This window comes from Psammomys obesus, unplaced genomic scaffold (assembly GCF_907164565.1).
Source record: "Psammomys obesus unplaced genomic scaffold, mPsaObe1.curated_primary_1811, whole genome shotgun sequence".
Taxonomy (NCBI): Eukaryota; Metazoa; Chordata; class Mammalia; order Rodentia; family Muridae; genus Psammomys; species Psammomys obesus.
In genome coordinates this window covers 58,825,201-58,839,758 of record NW_026585644.1, presented here as the reverse complement: position 1 = coordinate 58,839,758, position 14,558 = coordinate 58,825,201, and the positions used below count along the sequence as shown (strand labels likewise).

The 14,558-nt window shown below is 38.3% G+C and overlaps 1 protein-coding gene across 3 annotated transcripts in view; it reads right to left on the bottom strand.

Annotated features, from left to right (window-relative positions):
- The window catches only part of Cpq (carboxypeptidase Q), a 581,425-nt gene that overhangs the window by 187,001 nt on the left and 379,866 nt on the right, over positions 1-14,558 (bottom strand). For all 3 annotated transcript variants that reach the window (XM_055620026.1, XM_055620042.1, XM_055620034.1), the window contains one exon: positions 12,145-12,256. In XM_055620026.1, the coding sequence (XP_055476001.1) occupies positions 12,145-12,256 (112 nt within the window). The remainder of the gene's footprint in view (positions 1-12,144; positions 12,257-14,558) is intronic.

Sequence of the window (14,558 nt, the reverse complement as noted above, 5' to 3'; positions counted from 1 at the left end):
TTTAACTCAATGGCTATTCTATTCAACACTTGTGAGAAGCAGCCAACCTTATACTCAGATACACTTATTGACACAAGTTTATGTGTTAGAAAATAAAGAACAGTTATTAAGAGACTAAACATTCACCTCAAGAAGACGGAATAAGTCTGACTATGAAATATCATTTATGTAAGTTCAAAAATTATAAAATAGTGTGATACTATCCTGTATATACTGACCAAGTAATTTTAAAAACAACCTCAGATCATGGGCAATCATGGGTTAAAACTGAAATGAAGAGGGGACAGTAGGGTAGGAAGGTTCAAAACAGATTTCAATCATGACTACAATGTTTTATCTTTTCCACAGCAAGGATATGAAGCATACAACCCAAATATTTAGCACTTAAGAAATCTAGGTAAACGCACCTGTTTATTATTCTCTGCCATTTAAAACACACACACACACACACACACACACACACACACACACACACACATACACATCAGAAAGAAAGATGTACCAGCAACCATCAGAATAAGAAAAAGAAGACTCTCTACCTTTGCAGTTAATAGATGCATCAACATAATACCTTTGTCTTAGGAACTAGAAACAGAGGAATTTTAATTCCTGCCCTCTATACCAAATGAGAATTTCCAAGATAATACAGAGTACAGTGTGTTCAAAATGCTATCTTCTATCATTACTGTATTCTAAAATTAAGAACAGTCTATTCTTGTCTTCATGACAACATAAGATATGGATAAAAAATTTTATGTGAGTCTATTTTACTTTACTTTTAAAGCAAGGGCATTATTGTTACTCTTAATAAAAAACTTATAAAATGTGAAATACTCACAATTATTAAATACTTCAATCCAGTATAATGATGTAGAATGATAGAAAAGCTTTTCCTTAACATCACCACTATGAAGCTGGTTTGCTCAATATCCCATATCACTGTTCTAGCAAAATACTACATATGAACTTCAACAAATGGTCAAAACATGGAGGGTATAAGCACTATAGCCCCCACCAGTATGCTATGCCACTAAACTTTCCATTTCTGCAATTCTCATAAATATGTGTTCTGTTTATATTATCCATTTCTTTTAGTAAGTACCATAGATCCAGCAATATTCCAGAGATAAAAAAAAATATGTAGCAGGCACATAGGACATATTTAGTAATTGATTGTATATTCTCTCCTCCATGCTCAATGCATAGTTGATCATGAAAATAAAAATATTAGACATAGAGTTCTCTTAATAGATATTTCAAATTTATAAACACAAACAATAGTGTTTGAAACTTTTTCAATAAAATTTTTCTGTGAACAAAATTTATATTTAAATGACTTCACTTATAATTATTCAACTACAAAATATGAAACAATACATTATTTTTCTTCAGAAAGAGTAATTCTAGTACAAAGCACTTCAAAAATATTTCTTTGTTCTAATGTTTACCTGAAATGAGATGGCTCAATGGATTTATGGTCTATAGACGGTGAAACAGGTATGTAGCTTTTGAAACATTATATTTTCTTATATACATTCATTAAAGCAGTAAATCAGAATAGTTTAAATTACACTCTAAATACACTCGGAATTATGATGGATACTCATGCAAACATCACTAAAAACAATCAGTGATATATGCATGAGTATCCACCATAATTCCTTCAGTTTCTTAGCATGAAGAGATTCTAAGAATCTCCTGAGACTATGAATACTTGATACTGCTAAAAGGCAAGATTTCTTGAGAACTTAGTCACCACATACATTAGAGATAGCACCAGGTTCTTTGCCTTCTCTGACTTGGTGTTTTCCTGTATCGCTAACAATTAACTTGGCAGTAAGCTCCACTGCCCTTTTATTTTCTTCCTGCTATTTCTTTCCCACAGGAATATACAAGCTTTGTATATACAGTAATTCTTATGTGGAGGCCATTGACAGTAAAGGATAAGAACATGACAGTTTCCTCTTCTTCCTGCTACCAGAGTATCATTTTAATTGTGTATCATACTTACAAGACATTTGTTACATACTCTTCACTACAGCAATAAATGAAGACATCCTCCTATATTACTTTTATGTACAGTCATGGCTGAGTTTGGCTGTTCAGAACCAGCCCCTGTTCTCTTATAGATGGGTGTTCCTGCTATGAGGTTGGGCCCTGGTCAAGCCATTTGGTAATGGTCAACAGACATGAAAATTGAGATGTTGTTGAGGTTATTTCCTCTGCTGGACCACCTGCATGTGTTGTTCTGGTAATTAGTATCTAACAATAATCGTTGCTATTTATTATTATTATTGTTATTATTATTGGCTTAGATAAGGCTAGTCGCCATCTAAATAATTTCAAACCATCCCATTAACTATTTAAGATAAATTGCTCTCTTTGTAATGAAGAAAAACACAGAATAATTTGTTTAAGAAAACACAGCCACTACTACAGTAGGATTTGAACCCAAGAGATCCCAAGACTGAGCACATGATTATTGACTATCCATGTTGCCACCAAAGTACCTTAAATTTTTTAGTTATTTAAAGCTAACTGGCACTGAAGGGCTGCAAAGTCAAAGATATCTGTTACCTCAAGAGTTCTAAAGAAGCTGCTGGTGTCAGGCAAGAATATGGGCTGACCACTAGCTAATCAATGATGGTGATCTAATAGGAAGACATTAGTAATATTATAAGCAAACGTCTGATAAGAGCCCATGTCTTTCAACATTCTGCTTAAGTTGTCATGATCATATATCCACTAGAAACTCTCCGTTCCTATTGCTTGCAGTTGAGAATGATCATAGATTTATAGGGAATGTTGTCAACTCCATGTTTGGGGATAATCTTCAAAACTAGGTAACCATGCAGGTTGGACCAGATATTCCAAATACATTTTGCCATCTTCAATAGATCTATGGACCTAACCCTTATGATCTATGTTTTAAAAAGTTTATTGGAACAGAACTCACTGAGATTTGATTAAATCATTGCTTTTGAAAATGCAGTTAGTATGATGCAGAAAGTGTGGAATCCTATCACTTCCTCTTTGATATATTTGGCTTAGCAAGGTAGAAGCCGACTAACTTGCCACACACAGCAATATGAATATTTAGTAGCTCAAAAGCCAAGCCTAACATAGTTGAGATCCCTGCTTAGCTCCTCAATATCTTTGTGGTACTGACTGCATCGTTTTAGAAGTTTAAAGAGAACTGATCTGACTTCATTTTAGAAAGAAGTCCTGTTATGTCAATCTCATACTCAAAAATATTTTAAGGCTCCTGCTGCCTATAGCACCATCACTTTTCAGCTTTGCATCTAGCTGCTTTCACAACTGGTATTTTTCATTTGATCAACTCCTACCTCTTCTTAGTCACCTTTTGCTTCAGAGTTACAGAAATATCCTCCATTCCTTAAACCATGGACTTCAGAGGGACATAATTTTGTTTTTTATTCTCCTACCACCTACTTTTTGAGTTTAGCTCAAATGTCCTTGCCTATGTGAAGTCATTGCTCTCAGATCATGAGCTTTTGGCAGAAGGAACTGTGCCAGCTCTTCATTTTGTTTGACTTTTACAACATGGCCACTTACTGAAATATAATAACCTCTTTGAAAACCATCATACTATACTGTGATGAAGTTGTTTCAATGAGGTAGTTCTTCTGAACAGATCCATCCTGGGCTTGTATGTACTCCATTCTTGAGTGGGAAGAAATTCACTCAGACACTAAGGCTACATTGTTGTATCCTACAGCTTATCTTCCCTAAGAATCTGTTGCTTCTTTACCATTGCAAACTATAGAAAATGAGGATCAATGGAATTCATTCTCTATTAGCATTCACCAGTCACCTCCCTTCTGGTTCTCTATCAGAAAGGGAGTAATTGGAGGCCTCCATCATGTTTTCTTTACTGTACTAATATAGTACAGTATATTTTCTTTGACTGTACTAACATAGTACAGTCTAACCAAATGATAAAATAGTAAAAGCAAAATTCAAATAGCCTATAGCTCTAAAATGACTACAGATTCTCCCATACCACATCCAAACTACTAGGTAACCATAATCTATGAGAGTGATTTTTTTACAATTCTTATTTTATTCCATTATCATATGTACAGATTAATTTATACACAAGTTGTTGTTTATATACATCAGCAGAAATGCTTATGTTAGCTGAATGAGTGTAAGGATGTCAAGTGTGTTGCTGAAACTTAGAAATGAATTTGAATCTCAGAACAAATTCTGAGCAGTTTTCAGCCTTAAAAAACAAAACAAAACAAAACAAAACAAAAAAACCCTGAAATATGTTTTGCACACTTTTACATGAAAGCCAGACACTACATAACTTACCACAAGAGGAATGATATATTTAAATAAAAAATTGAGAAGATCCCTTAAATGTGTATGAGAAGGTGTCACAAATGCTCCATGACCATGGACTTACTTTTAGAAGTAACCAAAAACAGGAAACAAGAAAAAGGGTGAAGACAATTTTTTTTATGTTTCCAATTCCTCAATTGTTAAAGGCATTTGCTTCACTAAGTAGTTATAAAAAGGCAAGACTAAAATTTTCTCAGAAAAAAAGCAAACTACTACCTACACATTAAAAATTAAATTAACAAAAGTTAACCTGAATGGCGAGGTGATACTTAAATATTTTAAAGAAGTTGATCTTCTGTGTAGGTTCTTACTCTCTAAAAGCAGTGAAGTCAAATAACTTCAATAGGAGTCTTGATCCTCCCATGTTGGGTTTGTAAAATAATTATGGAGAAGGAACATCCAAAGTTGAAGTAGATAGAGTTTCTGAAATAGTTTAAGATCAAAACTTCCTGTAGAAAAATTCAGATTCATGGAAAAAATAGCAGAGGGGAGACAACATATTTCAAGTAATTTCTATCTGTTTTAAATAAAACAGACTGTGAGGGCATGAATAAGGAGTCATTGATCAGATAAAGTTTTCTGTGGAGTAAATACAGATGTTACTTAAGTATGGTCTCTATAGGCCAATTATGAAACCACTATGGTCCCAAAGGTAGCCAGACAATTTGAAATAAAAACAGATGTAAATCCATTGATTTTTAGCCCAATGAAAGTGATTATTCTTTTAGGCTTGTTTAGTTCTACGATCTCACAAATGCCCCAGAACAGGGTGTTCAAAAGCACATTCTTTCAACAAACATCTTTGTTGAAAGAAGAAATTACCAAGAAGAAATTTCAAAACCCATTTGTTTATAGTATATGTTTTATTTTTTTTCCGGAAATAATTTCTTATCAGGCTCAGGAAGAGTGTTCCTTGAGTCAAGCTGGGAATGCTATTCCAGTGAACCAGAATTCAAGAGTGCCTACCAGTAGTGCTAGGGTTAGAGTCAAGTTGTTTAATAACCTTTTCCATCAGACAGACAGCTGAATCATCTTTGGAAGGGCATGCGACTTTCCTCTGCTTTGCTACCCTTTTCTGTACAGTGGCTGTCATAGGAGCTTTATCTGTTTCTTGGGGGCTATTAACAGGAAAAAAATGACCATGTAAACAAATGGAAAGATTCTCAAATATCAGAGAGCCCCACTGGACCAACACTTCAAATTAACAAGCCACTGAGGGACTCAGATGTTCAACTGCCTGACATCTCATCCAAGGGACAGCATCCAAGAGTAGTGTCACTTTTCTTGGAAAAAGATTTCCACAGAGCCTTTATAATTCACCAATTAAACAGTTTAGGCTCAATGTAATTAAGTAATATAATTATGACCCATTCTTTTTTTTTAAGGCTTACTGCTTCTTTTTCTTTCTTTTTGGCAGTGCTGAGGATCACACTCAGGATCTCACAGATGGTAAGCACATACTTTACTACTGAACTCCATTCTCATCCTCCAATCTCATCTGCAGTTACTGGTGCTTACTCAGAACTAGTAAGTCACACACTGGATCCAGACCTTCGTGTTAAAATACATAGATAATCTAACAAGAGAAATTCAAAATCAAGTTTTAAATTTTAGGGTGGCTATTCCTTCAACAGGGTGTTGGTACTAGAAGTGGTCAGAAGATCAGAGACACTTAAGACTCAACGAGTTCTATGTAAAAATGGAAAGTGTGAAGGATTCTGTAGGCTTCTGTCATACAGGAGATGGCAGCGTAAATGACTGTTGGCTCCAGAGTTGTACTACTATAACTAAAATACTAAGAAGGAAGAACAATCGCTAATGGGGTTAAAAAGCATCATCTTCTCTTGTACTAAAGTTGATTTTCAGAGTCATGCTTATTAAGACATAAAATAAAACATTTATGGAGAACTTGGGTTGAGTCAGGCCCTATTGTAAATAGACTAGCTTAACTCTTCATAATTTTTAAAACAAGCACATGAGATAAGAATTATCATCATCCTTATTTCCTAGATGGGAAAACTGAGGCACAAAGAGTCAAAGCAAGTTACCAAAGGCTAAGGTTAGGCAACCAGGAAGTTGCTGATCTGTGGAATAAATAACGCAAGTAGTTCAGCTCCAGTGTTCTGTGAGCTTTTTGTTTCTTTCTTGTTTTTTTTGAGACAGAGTTTTTCTGTGTAGCTTGGTTCTCCTGAAAATTGTTCTGTATACCAGGCTAGGCTCTAGTTTAGATATTTGTCTGCCTCTGGCTCCTGAGTGTTAGAATTAAAGGTGTGTGCCACTATGCCTAACTCAGTGTATTTTGTTTTCACAGTGTGGCAATGTTGCCTCACAACACATACTTAAAAAGAAATGTTACTTTTATTTTGCAGTTTAAGTCATATGTTCCTATGAATTTTCAGAAATTTTTCGGAGATTAAAGCTGTGAATTTAAAAGATGGATCAGTACCTACCAACCAACCAAACAAAAACTCAAATAAAAACAACAAAACTGAACTCAGTGTTTTCAGAGACAGGACTACACGTTCTGTTCACCTCTGCCCGCTGCTTGACATTTATCCCTGAAATTGAATTCAACTCAATTAACAGTGATTTAGATTCCCATGCTGGGGACCAGATCACAAAGATTCAATATGTAGAGATGACCCAATTTTTGCTCCAATCTAGAGCAAATAAAGTGCTCTGGAAGATGACCATTGAGTGGAGAGGAAAAGAATGCAGGCCAGAGTGTTCAGATGTTCTTTCCAAGGGCAGGAAAGTAGTCTGTAGAACAGAGTGACCTAAGACCCAGTTCAGATGAACTAATTGCTCTTTTTATTCCACCACTCTATTTATATCAAACTGGTAAAACATTGAAATAAAATGAATTTCCAGAATAAACATCTGTGGTCCATAAGGGCAAATATTTGATTTTCACGTTTCCCCCTAGAACCTATTTTGTTATGGAATGACTGAGAGGACACCAAGGGATGGAAAGGAGGAAAGACTCCACATAAAATCTAGACCTATGAATGTGTACATTTGGGTTTTATTTGTTGAGCAATTTTTCTCTTTAGCTTTACTCAGTTGTAACAGTAGGCACTGAAACTCTTTGTTGACAACAATGCCTGTGAGCAAATGTGGAGGTCTCCCAAGCTGTGCCCAGGCCCTTAGAACAGAGAACACGCCCGCCCGACACCTCTATGTGTGCACAGTTTCTACAAAAGGTTTTCTGGAAAGCATAGTGGCTGCTCAGTGCATCATTCCTATCTTGTATGGTAACAATCATGGGATGTTAAAAACGTGAAATTCAAGATTGCCAATTAGTTTGTTTAATTATTTTTCAAAAGATGCCGGTATCAGGTTACCTAGAGATATTTTATTAGTTTATTCATGTGTCTCTCAAAATTGTTCGTAGCATCCAACCCAAGGACATTCAACAATATCTAGAGACATTTTCGCTGTTACAGTTTTGGAGTAGTGGTGACTGATAGTGGCAACTATTGGGCAAAGTCTGAAAATGTCATGAAATCACACACTATAATCTGAATATGTCAATAGTGCTAAGGTTGAGAAATACTTACATAGAAATATCACACAGTTTTTCATTTCTACATTTTTAAATTATTTTTATTAATTACAGTTTATTCACTTTGTATCCCTCCTGTAGCTCTCTCCCTTTTCCCCTCCCCATCCTCCCTCCTTCTTCATCACCTGTGTCCCTCCCCCAATCCACTTAGAAGGGAGGTCCTTCTCCCCTTCCCTCTGATCCTAGTCTATCAGGTCTCATCAAGAGTGGCTGCATTGTCTTCTTCTGTGGCCTGTTAAGGCTGCTCCCCAATCAGGGAAAAGTAATCAAAGAACAGGCCAATCAGTTCCCTTCAGAGACAGTCCCTGTTACAATTACTATGGAACCCACTTGGACACTGAACTGCCATGGGCTTCATCTGTGCAGGGGTTCTAGGTTATCTCTATGAATGGTCCTTGGCTGGAGTATCAGTCTCAGAAAGACCTCTGTGCAGAGACTTTCTGGTTCTGTTGCTCTCCTTTTGGAGCTCCTGTCCTCTCCACGTCTTACTATCTTCCACTTCTTTCATAAGATCCCCTGTACTCTGCCTAAAGTTTGGCTATGAGTCTCAGCATCTGCCTCAATACCCTGCAGGGTAGAGCCTTTCAGAGGCTCTCTGTGGTAGGCTTTTGTTCTGTTCCCCATTTCTATATTTTTACACACAAGTAAAACACAACTTATAAAAATATAAATTAAAATACTGCTTAATTAAAATATTTGCTTAAAACAAGATCATTTCAGTATTCTATCATTAGGAAAATCAGCATTTTTATTTTATTTTATTTTATTTTTTGAAATGGAGTCTCGTGTAGCACAGTCTGGCCTTGAACTCACTATGTACCTGAGGATGACCTTGAATTCTTGATCCTTTTGCTTCTAACTCCTTATTACTACAATGACAGTCCTGTACCACCACAACCATTTTTTAATCCTTCTTTTCATCATCATCATCATCATCATCATCATTATTATTATTATTATTATTATTATTATTATTATTATTTATTCACCTTGTATTCTGGCTGTAGCCCCCTCCTTCATCTTCTCCTCATCCCACCCTTCCTCCCACTCCCCTCCCATGTCTCTCCCCTAGTCCAATGATAGGGAAGGTCTTCCTCTTCTACTATCTGACCCTAGCCTATCAGGTCTCAACAAGACTGTCTGGATCCTCTTTCTCTGTGGCCTACTAAGACCACCTCACCAGAGGGAGGTTATCAAAGAGTAGGCAACGAAGTTCATGCCAGTGACTGCCCCTGCTCCCCTTACTATGGAAACCCACAAGGAGACTAAGCTGCCCATGGCCTACATTTCAGCAGAGTGTCTAGGTCCTGTCCATAATTAGTCTTGGTTGATTGATCAGTGTGAAGTCCCCTCTGGGCCCAGATTTTTTGCCTCTCTGCACAAAAGTGAAGTCCAAGTGGATCAAAGACCTCAACATAAAACCAGACATACTAAATCTCTTAGAAGAAAATGTGGGGTAGAGCCTTGATTTCATTGGCACAGGAGACAACTTCCTGAACAGAACACTAACAGCACAGTCTCTAAGATCAACAATCAATAAATGGGACTGACTGAAACTGAAGAGCTTCTTTCAACAGAACAAAATAACAGCCTACAGACTAGGAAAAGATCTTCACCAACCCTACATCTGACAGAAGCCTAACATCCAGAATACATAAAGAACTCAAGAAGTTAAACACCATCAAACCTAGTAATCCAATTAAAAAATGAAGTACAGAGCTAAATAGAGGACTATCAAATGGCAGAGAAACACTTAAAGAAATGTAAAATGTTCTTTGTCATCCAGGAAATGCAAATCAAAATGACTCTGAGATTCTACCTTATATCTATCAGAATGGCTAAGATCAAAAATTTAAATGATAACACATGCTGGAGAGGATGTGGAGAAAGGGGAACCCTTCTCCACTGCTGATGGGAATGTAAACTTGTACACCACTTTGTAAATCATTCTGGCACTTTCTCACCATACCCATTATTTTTTTATTTTCTTATCTAATAGTATTTATTTATTTTTTATTATTAATTTTTATTTTTTATATTAATCACAGGCTATTTACTTTGTATCCCAGCCATAGCCCCCTCCCTCATTCCCTCCCAATCCCACTCTCCTTCCCTCATACCCTCCCTGATCTTTCTAAGTCCACTGCTTGGGGAGGTCTTCCTCCTCTTCCATCTGATCCTAGCTTACCAGGTATCTTCTGAACTGGTTGCCATGTCCTTTTCTGTGGCCTAACAAGACTGTTCCTCCCTCGGGGGGGGGGAGGTAAAGGAGCCAGTCGTTGAGTTCATGTCAGAAATAGTTCCTGTTCCCCTTACTAGGGATACCCACTTGGTTACTGAGCTACCATAGGCTACATCCAAACAGGGGTGCTAGGTTATATCCATACATGGACCTTGGTTGGAGAAACAGTCTCATAGAGGACCCCCATGCCCTGATATACTTTGTCCTTGTGGAGCTCCTATTCTCTCCTGGTCATATTACCTCCCCCTTTTATCATGTCCTTAGCCATTAAAGAGATGCAAATCAAAACAACCCTGAGATTTCATCTTACAACCATCAGAATGGCAAAGGTTAAAAACTCAAGTAACAACACATACTGGAGAGGTTGTGGAGAATTGGGCACCTTCCTCCATTGCTGGTGGGAATGTAAACTGGTACAACCACTTTGGAAATCAACCTGGCTCTTTCTCAAACAATTAGGAATACTGCTTCCTCAAGATCCAGCTATACCACTCCTAGGCATATATCCAAATGAAGCTCAAGTACACATCAAGAACATTTGCTCAACCATGTTTGTAGCAGTTTTCTTTGTAATATCCAGAAACTGGAAACAACCCAGATGTCCATTAACGGAGGAATGGATACAGAAATTGTACTTTTATACAATGAAATACTACTCAGCAATTAAAAAGAAGGAAATCATGAAATTTGTAGGCAAATGGTGGGTTCTAGAAAAGATCATCCTGAGAGAGGTATCTCAGGAACAGAAAGACACACATGGTATATACTCACTTAGATAGACCAAATGCTAGGATAAACATACTAAAATATGTGCACATAAAGAAGATAAAGAAGAAAGAGGACTCGGAGTAAGATGATCAATCCTTACCTAGAAAGCCAAATGGGTTGGACATGGGAAGTAGGAGGAAACAAGTAATAGGACGGAAGTCTACCACAGAGGGCCGCTGAAAGAAAGACTCTACCTAGCAGTATATCAAAGCAGATGTGGAGACTCATAACCAAACCTTGGGCAGAGTGCAGGGAACCATACACATTTTTAAGAGTTATTGGGAATTGAATCAATTGCTTCATGGATACTAGGCAGATGTTCTACCAATTGAGCTGTATCCCAAATAAGTTATTTTTAATTAATCTAGGTAGAAGATTAGAAGAGCCTGTAAAATGTCAGGAAATCATGAATTTAGAGACATATATACTTAATAAATAAGCAATTAATGTTTGACCTCTATGCCATCTGAAGTAGAATTTATTCTGCAGGTTACCCTTCCAGAACTATTTGCAGATGAAGCACTTTAAAACCACTACTGTCTAGTTCTGACAGCAAACTATTCAGACTATTCTGCTATTTCTGTTAGAAATACTGTACTATATATCCACCCTTTTGACCACCAACATATACCTCAGAAGAAAAGGTATATGTTTTATTTGCAAAAATGTTCATCAAAAGAAGCCGCTTCTGCTATTAGCCATGTCTTTCAATGCCTGCTACTCTCAGGTCCAGTTTCTCAACCTGGATTCATATTATGGCTTCATACTGAAGCACTCTCTGATTTCCATGTAAAGATGATTGGCTCTTCCCACTATACTCACAGTGTGATGCTATCTTAAGAGGAGAGGGTAAGAAAAGGCGGGGCAGTTGATTTTTCTCTGCATTTGTAATTCCTGGTCTGACACTATCTCCAACTGATATGGTTACATTTATTCTGGTTTTGTTTGTTTGTTCATTTTCCCCAGTAGAGTACAATAGTATTTACTTTAGATATCTGGAATATACTTGAAAAAAATTCTTTAAGGGATAAGTTAACTCTTATCCTTTAAAGAAAAGAAAAATTTCATTCTGGGAATAAACTAAGAAATTATCAACCACAGGACTGTTGAACACAGCACAAAAATAAATCCATTCTATATGGAATTAACAAGTCATTACTGAGGCCCTCATACATTGGTTAAATACTTTCTAAATATTTACCAAGATCTTTAACAAGTGAGAGTGCTTCCCATGATATGAAGGCTCCACCACCATCATCCAGGGCACCTTGCCCAACATCCCAGCTATCCAGATGTCCACTGATCAGCACAACCTAGAATAAATAATAAAAAGAAGAAAACATGGTATCAAAAAAGAAACATTCAGCTATTTCAAACGTGAAGATTAAAAGTCTTATACTTGTGTCTTAGAAGACACATTGTTTCTAGTGGAAAACATGGTACAGCATCATTGGTATAATTCCATGTTCATTCTCTGAGTGATGACAGTCCTCCACTTGTGCCTATTAATAATATAATCTTGACTACTAAGGAAGTTGGTATATTGCTGACTGTGTTTTAATCATTTTATAGTTTGGACTTCCAAGATGGCGGGGGCTAGTGTGCAGCTTAGCTGAAGGGGAGAGGACCCGCAGTGCAGAAATTGGTGAGTGAAGGGGCTGATCAACCCAGAACAGAGTTATCTAGACTTCCAAGAAGAAAGAGACTAACCATGATCTGAGTCCATCTAGAATCAGATCAAGGCAGACTCCTCCGGGAGGGGACACCATAAGAGGTGATCCCTGGGCACTTCTGGCACCCAAAACCCTACTCTCTCTTTGGAGGAGGCAGGAGGAGTCCAGCAGAATCTGCCACGGACCACACTGTCTGTACCCCAACCCCAGCTAGAGCTACAGCTCCCACCAAAAAAAAACAAAACAAAAACAAAAACAAAAACAAAAAACAAAAAACCCAAGATCAGGCTGAGAAAACCCAATCCTTTCAGGCACTCCCCTAATGCCGCCGCCTTAACCCTGCCATGGTGGAGCTGAAGGATAGAGAGACCCACAGCGGCTTCCCAGCGACCAGACCCCAGTGCTGCCAGCTGCTCCTAGCAAACAAACCTCAGCTCGGAATCTGGGGGTGTTGTCATTCAACACGTCCTGAGACTCTCCCGGATCCAACACAATAAGATCTAATACCAAGTCCTATCACAGGCGCCCCCCCCCCGACCTCTGGCAGAGAAACCATGGCTCAGGATCAGACTGAAAAGTCACAACCCCTTCTGGCACTCCCCTGAGAGCACCGCCATAAGCTTGCCCTAGAGGAGGGGAAGGTCAGAGGGGAAGGAAAGAGAGGCAGCCTGCCACAGGACACAGCACACCCTCTCCAGCTCACCCAGTGGAACCTGGCAGAGAAACCCAAGCTCTGAATCTGAGGACACTCAACCATACCTGGTACTCTCTTGGAATCAGCAAACATAGGTTCTACTGCCAGGCTGCTTCTGGCAGAGAGATCTGGGATTGAGAACACTCAACCTAACTCTTTCCCACGCTACCCCAGGACCAGTCAACATAACCCCTCCTGGCAGAGGGAAAGAACAGAGAGGCAGCACACAGCAAAGGTGGACACTGAGTCCTGTGGCCACAATGCCACAGAGCTGACTGTTAGCCTACCTGCGCATTTTCCTCAGCAGGACCAAATCAGAGAGTAGAGAGCAAGGGGAACCCCTGTGCATTCCAACTGGTCCTGCAAGAGAGTGAGTGAACCTTCTAGGGAGAGATTGCCCCAGACCCAGGGACTCTCCACAGAAACTACCAGACAAGATCTCTGTCACCCACACCCCTAGTGTGGGCATCATAGGGATTCTTGAGATAGCGACCCCAACGTTGAAGCCTCTGCCTTGTGGGTCCACCAGTGTAATCCAAGTAAACAATCCCTGGATCTCAGACAGAACTGCATAATAGTGGCCTGCAGGCCACTGCAATAGTCAGAGAATCCATGCATGCACACTGTGCCCTCTAAAAGCATATGCGAATAGCGCTGGTGTCACATTCCTTACTTAGGCAAAACTGAAAACACAACGCACACTCCCAAACCAGGGAACCTCTCTCATCTTCCTGAAAAAACAGTCCAGAAAACAGAAATAGACGATCATAGCCCGAACTACAAACTCGAGAAACAAACAGTGAGGGTTATAAATAACCAGATGGCTAGAGGCAGATGTAAGAACACACCCAACAAAAATCAGGACATAATGACCTCACCAGCAACCCCACAAAACAATGGACACTTCAATTCACTAGATATACAAGAAAACGACCTCAAAACTATGTTTCTCCAGCTATTAGAGACTCATAAAGATGAAATGAACAAAGCCCTCAGAGAAATAGCCAAAGAAATTGAGACGAACAAAGAGGAAACAAATAGAACTCTCAGAGAAATGACCAAGAAAATTGAGGCAAACAAAGAAGAAATGCACAAAGCTCTCAAAGAAATGTCCACACAAATGAAGGCAAATAAAGAAGAAATAAACAAAGCTCTCATAGAAATACAGGCAATTATACCCAAAGAAGTAGAGGCACAATTAGTGATACATAGAGAGGAAACGGACAAAAAAATAGAAGCTGTCATTGA